Source organism: Echinops telfairi, unplaced genomic scaffold (assembly GCF_000313985.2).
Source record: "Echinops telfairi isolate 266 unplaced genomic scaffold, ASM31398v2 ScPeMD7_70;HRSCAF=299, whole genome shotgun sequence".
In the NCBI taxonomy this organism is placed as follows: domain Eukaryota; kingdom Metazoa; phylum Chordata; class Mammalia; order Afrosoricida; family Tenrecidae; genus Echinops; species Echinops telfairi.
This window is the reverse complement of record NW_022103968.1, coordinates 26760097-26768502: the sequence shown is the minus strand read 5'-3', so window position 1 is coordinate 26768502 and position 8406 is coordinate 26760097. Positions and strand designations below refer to the sequence as shown.

Here is an 8406-nt window from a genome sequence, read left to right as displayed (position 1 = left end):
TTTGAGAATGATAAGGGCAATGAATGTACAAATGTGCTTTACACATTTGTATGTGTGGATTGTGATAAGAGTTGTATGAGCCCCCAATAAAATGATTTTTAAAATTATCCAATTAAAAAAAAAAGCAATACTTCAAAAAATGTGCTGGAAAACTCAGCTTATACACGAGTATATACAGTAGTAACTTTATATAAATTTTATTATATGATAGAGAAAAGATATTCCTTGATTCAGGTACTCTAACAAATAACAAAGAGATAACATCACTACTGGAGGTCACAGGCCACATACACCAACAAAGCTAGCTTGTTGTTCACCCTGGTCAATTCCACCTGACAACATGATCACAGTTTATCACTTGCACTAACAGTCAGCCAGCTGAGAGATCCAAATTAATGAAAAGATGGAATCCTTCAATGCAACAAAAGAGAGAAGAAAAATATTCATACTAAATGAACAAAGAGACCAGATGGAAAAGACAATTTTAGCATGCTAGAAGGTCAAAAGGAAGGTTTGCTTTCGTTCAATCCAACAAACCTATGTGAGAGCCCACTACCTCCTAAATGATGTGCTTTCAATGAATGTAAGAAAGAAATAGAGCCACGACTCTCGCTTTCAAAGTCCTTTTGGTTTAAAAGGAGAGAATGAAAACAGTTTCAATCCAGTGGTTACTAAGACAGAAATATACAGAGGAACAAAATTCGCTCAGAGGTCACCTATTCAAGGACCCTTCAAATAAGTCAATAGGAATTAATCAAAACTTGAAGAGGAAAGGGATTATAAATAGGCAATAGCAGGATGAAAAAACACATGAGGATTCACTCTCGCATTCACTGACTCACTCACTGACTCACTCACTCACTCAGTCTCACTCACTGACTCACTGACTCACTCACTCTAATTCGCTCACTCTCATTCACTCACTCACTCTCTCACTCACTCACTCTCTCACTCTCATTCTCACTCACTCACTCACTCTCTCACTCACTCTCATTCACTGACTCATTCATTAAAAAAAAAGAAAAAAAAACACATGAGAGTTGATTATTTGATAATCAAAAACACTGAGTGAAGCTAAAATTATGGCACTTAATATGACAGATTATTATAATAAAGCCTTGGTTTTTTATTAAACACACACACACATATGTACACACACAAAGAATAAAACTGTTCTGGGTGTGGTGCTGGGATCAATAGTTTGTTCTTATGGCTGTATGAAGAGTGAGGCACAGCAGGGAGAGACTGGAAAATTAACAAGCAGATGACAGAAGTATTAAAAGGCCAATTAAGGATTTTGATCTTTAGGCTGTTACTGAAAGGGAACTAACTAATGGATGATCTTAAGCAGGCAAGACTTCAGTGTCTGATATATCACTCTAGTGTCAGTATGGATGACAGATTTAAAGATGGCAAGTCTATGGGAGGAAGAACAATGGGGACAAGCCTATCAATTTTCTGAGGACAGTTGTCATCTATCCCCAATGCCTATACCTCAGTGCCTGGCACTTAGGAGCCCCAGAAATGTTTGTCAAACAAATGAATGAAGGCAGCTCATAGCCAAAGCCCTAGTAGCAGAAGGGAAAAATAAAAGAGACGACAGGCATGAAAAATATGAGCTGAGGTAAAATGAGCTAAGCTTGGTGATCATCTGGTAGAAAGATAATGGACAGAAAAGAGTCAATGATACCCCGCTGGTTTCTGGCTTAGGAGACTGAGAGGGCAGATGTCCCTATTTAGACACAGGGAATGAGGAAAACCACATGTAGGGAAACAATTCAATTTCAGGTATGTCAAGCAAGAGGTACTTAAGAACTGTATGAGAGACTTTTCTCAGTAAGCACTTAGGTATACAACTCTAAAGCTCACAAGGGAATGTTACAGCTAAAGATACAGATTTAGTAGTCATCAGCATACAAGTAGTAGTTAGACTATGAGAGTGAAAGAGGTATCTGGGATTTTACCATGACATTATATATGTATATGCATATGTACATATATATGTACATAGGCTGTAAAAGTAACTCTCAGTACCACATCTGTGGAAAGAAATTACGGAGAAGCTTGATATCATTAGTCAAGACAAAGCTGGGTAGGCTAACTATGGAATAAAACATCAAATGCTCATGTACAAATTCAATTTAAAGCTGAAGAAAATCAAAGCATGTCCATAAGAACCAAAGTAAGACTTTGAACACATCCTGCCTGAATTTAGAAGCCAACTCAAAAACAGATTTAATGCACTGAACATTAATGGCCGAAAACCAGGTGAATGATGGGATGATATCAAAAGCATCCGATATAAAGTAAAAGGTCGTTAAAAAGAAAAAAATCAAAATGAATTGTCAGAAGAGACTCTGAAACTTGCTCTTAAGCACAGAGTAGCTAAAACATATGGAAGAAATATAAAGTATGAGAGCCAAACAGAAAATTTCCAAATATATATGGCTTGAGAAGACAAGGTAGTATATGAGGGGGACACCAAAAAAAAGTAAAAAGTTCCACTAGGCAGAGCTTTCATAGTATGCATTTTTCCTGCTAGGTGAGCATCAAGCAACTTGCTCTTGAGTTAGTGCATCCAGTGCCGTCGCTGGGGAAGGTTCTCTCTGGTCACAGTGAATTTTTTCATAAAAGCAGTTTCGCTCAAACCTTATTTTTCGTGATGGCCAATGTAAGAGAATAGCATCAGTTGTGAAATTTTGTTTCCTGCTCAGGAAAAATGCCGCAGGAACTGTTGTGATGTTGAACACAGCTTACAAGGACAGCACTTTGGGAAAAACTCAAGTGTATGAATAGTTTTCTCGTTTCAAAAAAAGGTAAAATGTCAATTGATGATAAACCTCATTCTGGGTGTCCATCAACTTCCGGAATGGATGAAAATGTCAAATGTCGACTCATAGTGCATTTGGAGTTTGTTCTACCAGATCAGACTGTTAATCACGCTTTCTTTTAGAGGTTCTGAAAAGATTGCATAACAATGTGGAACAAAAAAAGCCAGATTTGTGGCAAATGGGGAACTGGTTTTGCCACCACGACAATGCACCTGCTCTCATAGCCATCTAAATGAGTCAGTTTTTGGTAAAAAAAAACAAAAACAAAAACAGCATGCCTCTTTGCTCCACGCACCTGACTCACCTGACCTCGCTCCATTAGACTTCTTTTTGTTTCCATGAATGAAGCAGATAATAAAAGGGCAGCAAGAACAAAAAGGACAGAGATCTGAGGATGTAGAAGAGGTGAAGAAAAAAATGAGGGAGGTGCTGTCAGCCATCCAAACAGATGAATTTGAAAAATGTTTCCAAGAATGGAATCACAGATTTGACAAATATAGTAAATGTAATGGAGAGTACTTTGAAGGTGATAAGGTTGTTTTGTAAAGATATTTAAATACATAGCTTTGAAAAAAATTCCGGTTTTGGGTGGGTCCCTCTCATATGCTTAAATGTACAGAGATCTGCAGTTAGGAAACCAAAACGGAAGAACACCATCAGCATCTCCCAAACTGAAAGAATTCAAAAGAAAATCGAAGCCTCAAGTTTCATTAGTGAAAAAATCGATGGGTCAAAAAATTAAAAACACAAAAAGGATCAAAAGAAAATTAAAGGGGGAAAAAAACAACAAAAAATGAAAATTAAAAGAATACAGAGTCACTGTACCAAAAAGAATTGGTTGACATTCAGCCATTTCAGCAGATAGCTTTTGATCAATCAGTTGCTATTGAAAGAAGAGATTCAAGTTGTACTGAAGACAGTGGCAAAAAAAAAATAGCTTCCAGAAATTGATGGTTGAGGAGCCCTGCTGGCACAGTGGTATGCAATGAACTGCTACATATAAGGACAGCAGTTTGAAACCACCAGCTGCTCTGAAGGAGAAAGACGAGGCTTTCGACTTCCATAGAGAATTACAGTCTCATCGAGGGAGTGGGGGAGGGGGGAGACCCATTACAGGGATCTACATATAACCTCCTCCCTGGGAGACTGACAACAGAAAAGTGGGTGAAGGGAGACATCGGAAAGTTTAAGATATGACAAAATAATGATTTATAAATTATCAAGGGCTCATGAGGGAAGAGGGAGCAGGGAGGGGGGCTAATGAGGAGCTGATGCCAGGGGCTTAAGTGGAGAGGAAATGTTTTGAGATGATGAGGGCAATGAATGTACAAATGTGCTTGACACAATTGATGTATGTGTGGATTGTGATAAGAGTTGTATGAGCCCCTAATAAAATGATTTAAAAAAAAAAAAAGAAATTTAGTAGACAGCTACCTGACCAATAGATGGGAAGAGACCTATCCATTCCAAAAGAAAGATAATCAATCCGAATGTGGAAATTATAAAATAATATTAATATCACACACTAACCAAATTTTGCTTAAGATAACTAAAAAATGACTACAGCTATACATCAACAGGGAATTTTCAGTTCAAGTTAAATTCAGAAAAGGGCATGAAATGAGGGATATCCCCTACTAATGTCAGATGGATCTCAGTCAAAAGCAGAAAATATCAGAAAGATGTTTGCCTTTTTCAGCTACAAGAGGGCATTCAACTGTGTGGATCATAATAAATCATAGATAATATTACGAACAATAAAATTTCACTACACTCAATAGTGCTCATGTGAAACTTGTACATGGATCAAGAGGCAATTGTAAAAACAGAACATGGGGGTCCCACTGCTGGTTTAAAATTGGAAAAGGTGTGTGTTGGGTCAGGCACAGGTCGGGAGACACGAGGAACAGCCTGACTTGTCATTATGGGACCAAGATGGCTAGCTTCAAAATGGCTCCAGGACAATGAGCTATCTCCTCAGTATCAGACGGATGGAGATGGCTTAAGCCCCTGCAGCTGCTGCTCCTCCCTTCTTGTTTACCTGCCTGACCATCTTAAAAACTTGCTCTTCACCACAGATAGGCATGACTTGGGGGGGGGGGGGGGGCGGATAGGGCAGCTGAAGGCCTGTGGACCTCACCCAGGAGCTCAGGACTCCCATCTCTTTCTCTGCGCTCCCCTCCCAGGCAGCAGGACTTCACTGGCTCCTTGCTGGAACCCACCTTCTCCTTCTCTTTCTTTCTTGCCTGGCCTCAGTTTATCTTTGCGGTGAGCCTAATAGTTTGTGGTACAGTTCACCCTACTTATTCAATCTATATGCTGAATAAATACGAAGAATGCACCAGGATTGAAGGAAAATTAATTTACAACCTATGATAGGCAGGCAACACCTTGCTTGTGAAAATGAAGGCAATTTAAAGCAAGTACCGTACTGATGTTCAGTCAAAGACTACAACTTTCAGTATGGATTATGCCAAAATGCAAAGAAAATGAAAATCCTCACCTAAGCTGATAAATAGTACGATAAATGAAGAAAAAACTGAATTCATCAATGATTTCATTCTACTTGGATTAACAATCAAGGGAAGAAGCAGTCAAGAAATCAAATGATGGGGGAAAACAAACCACATATTCCATTGAGCAAATCTTCTGTAAAAGATCACTTTTACAGGGTTTTTTAAAGCAAAGATGTCACTTCGATGACTAAAGTGCATCTGACTCGAGTCATGTTTTTTCAATAGCCTCCCATGCCTGTGAAAGCTGAACAAAGGAAAGACAGACAGAAAGAGGAGTGATGCATTTGGTTGGAGTGTTGATGAAGAATGTTGAATATACTGTGGACAGCCAGAAAACAAATCCGTTTTCAAAGAAAAGGACCCCCTTATTTGTGACACATCATCAGGTAGCTAGAAAAGGACATCGTGTTGGTAAAGAATAGAGTGAGCAAAAATAAGGAAACTTCTCAGTGCAATGGAATGACACAATCACCACAACAATGATGAGGGAACAGGACCAGGCAACAATTTGTTGTTATACACAAGGGCTCCATGAGTCAATGCCAACTCCAGGTCAACTAACAACAACTAGGTACTAAAAGTATGTGCATTCATAATTGCATATTCTTAACTTTTGTTTGTAACCTAGACACTATAAGAATGCTTTAACAAAAAGATTCAAAGTTTATGCTATAAACCACATTCATTCAAGATAGTGTCAAACATTATAGATCACATGTCTGATAAGAGAGTTGCATCCAGAATATCTAAAGAACTCTTACATCTCAACAATAAAAAGGCATCCCTATCTAAAAATGGACCAAGGATTTTAAAAGATATTGCTCCAAAAATATACGAATGGCCAATAAACTCACAAAAGCTGCTCACTGATTGATGAGGGCAACAGGTGTACATAGGTGCTTGACTCAATGGATGTATGTATGGACTGTGATAAGAAATGTACGAGCCCTCAATAAAATAATTTTTTTTAAAAAGCTGCTCACCACCATTAGTCATTAGGGAAATGCAGATCAAAACCACAATGAAATATCTACAAGGATGGCTAAAATCTTTTTTTAAAACTACAAGTATTGGTTAGAATATGGAAAACTGGACACTTAATACACTGTTGATGAGATTACACAAAATAGCACAGCCACTTTGGGAAACAGCTTAGCCATTCCCCAAATGTTAGAGTTACCATTTGGCTCAACAATTCCCATTCCTAGTAGATAGCCAAGAAAATTGAAAACATAGGTCTACACAAAAAGTTACATATAAATGTTCATACCAGTATTATTTATAATAGCCAAGAAAGTAGAAACAAATCAAATGTCCATCAACTGATGTAGGGATAATGAAATGAGCTACACAGCCATGCAGCTGAATATTACTAGCTGATAAAAAGGAATGCAATATTGATGCATGCTACAGGGATGAACCCTAAAAAATGTATGTTAAGTAAAAACAGTCAGACACTAAAGGCCACATGTTGTATGATATCATTTATATGAGATATTCAGAACAGGCAAATCAAGAGCGCTCACATAATTAGTAGTTGCCAGGAGTTGGGGAGATGGGGGATGACTGTTAATGCATATAAGTTACAGGTTTTCTTTTCGTACTGATAAAATGTTCCGAAATTAGACAATGATGAATATGGTAAAAACTACTGAATTCAATCACACTTTAAGAGAATGAATTGTCAGGAAGGGATATATTGGAATGAGTAAAATGAGTCAATAAAAATATATTAAAATTTTTAAAAAGAGAAGGAATTGTATATGAATTGCATTATCAATAAGTTTTTTATCATTTCAAAATCGTGCTAAATACAAAAGTTTAAAGTTCATAACTAAAGATAGCCTTGTATATTAATTTGCTATAATTTATTTTAAATCATAAGTGTTTCTAAGACTGTATGACCAAATGGCACATATAGGAAAATAAACGGCTCTTTTATCCTGCAGAAAAAAAGGATGCTTCAATTCAAATTTGAATTGAAATTTTCCCTTTATTCAGATAAGCCAAATCTACTAAGTAAAAATATTCAAGTTCAATGCCAAATTCAATCATCGATATCTGAGTCCAAATCATTTAGTACATCTGTCTGCAGATGGTAACCATGAACAGCTGTTGGTATCTGCCATTCAGTGGCACATCTGCAGCTTATGCTTCACCTTCATGCACAGCTCCGCCTTATCAAAGCCCATCAGCATGTTGATGATGTCAAACCCAGAAGTCGACTTATTCTTCTGATGGACTCCTCGAATGAGGGCACACAAAGTCTGCAAAGACGAGGGAAAGAATTATTTTCAGACAGGATAACTCAAAATTAGAAGGATTGTGCCATCTGTATGTAGTCTCAAAACCTGCTAGCCTCCTCCTTTTCATTTCTGTCACTCTGGGCTCAAACTCGGTCTGAGGCTTAGTATACACATAATCCAGAAAGTGAGAGGAACAGCAACTGAGAATCTTGTCATCCCTTTCTTTTCTGTCAACCTCTTTCTAAAAAGTGTACTATAGACAAAAACAAAAAGGTGCCATTCAAAATGTAAAAACAATTCTAGAGTAAGAGCTCTTTATTTAAAGTTAATTTTAGTACTTATATTACAGTTTGTTATTTTAAGAATTAAGAAGTTATGTAAGTCATTATTTGGTAATAGTCCATTGCTTCAAATCCTAAAGTATGACAATCCCCATCTTCTATTTACTAGTTGTGTGACCTTGAGCAACCCAGTTAGCTTCTTAGTGCCTCAGCTTTCTCCTCCATAAAGTAAAAGTGACTACTATTATCAGCAAACTCCTAGGATGATAATTATGTGGGTTAATTCTGTAAGTGTTTAAATAGCCTTAACAAGTCCTTGAAAAACACATCCTGGAACTCTGTGAAAACATGTTAAGTATTAATTACAAAGAACATTTATAATCATAATGCACTATATCCTTATATTGGGAAAAAGGCCGGGTTTCCTACTCCTATCAAGAGTTACAACCCTAGGAACTCAAGGGAAAGATCTACCCTGGGTGCCCGGCTATCAAAAAGTATAGCGTCTGGGGTCTTAAAGCCTTGAAGGTAA

General features: G+C 37.4%; 1 protein-coding gene across 1 annotated transcript in view; it reads right to left on the bottom strand.

Annotated features, from left to right (window-relative positions):
• The window catches only part of ARMH3 (armadillo like helical domain containing 3), a 228233-nt gene that overhangs the window by 194708 nt on the left and 25119 nt on the right, over nucleotides 1-8406 (bottom strand). Inside the window, exon 5 of the mRNA XM_004700968.2 lies at nucleotides 7507-7614. Within this exon, the coding sequence (XP_004701025.1) occupies nucleotides 7507-7614 (108 nt within the window). The remainder of the gene's footprint in view (nucleotides 1-7506; nucleotides 7615-8406) is intronic.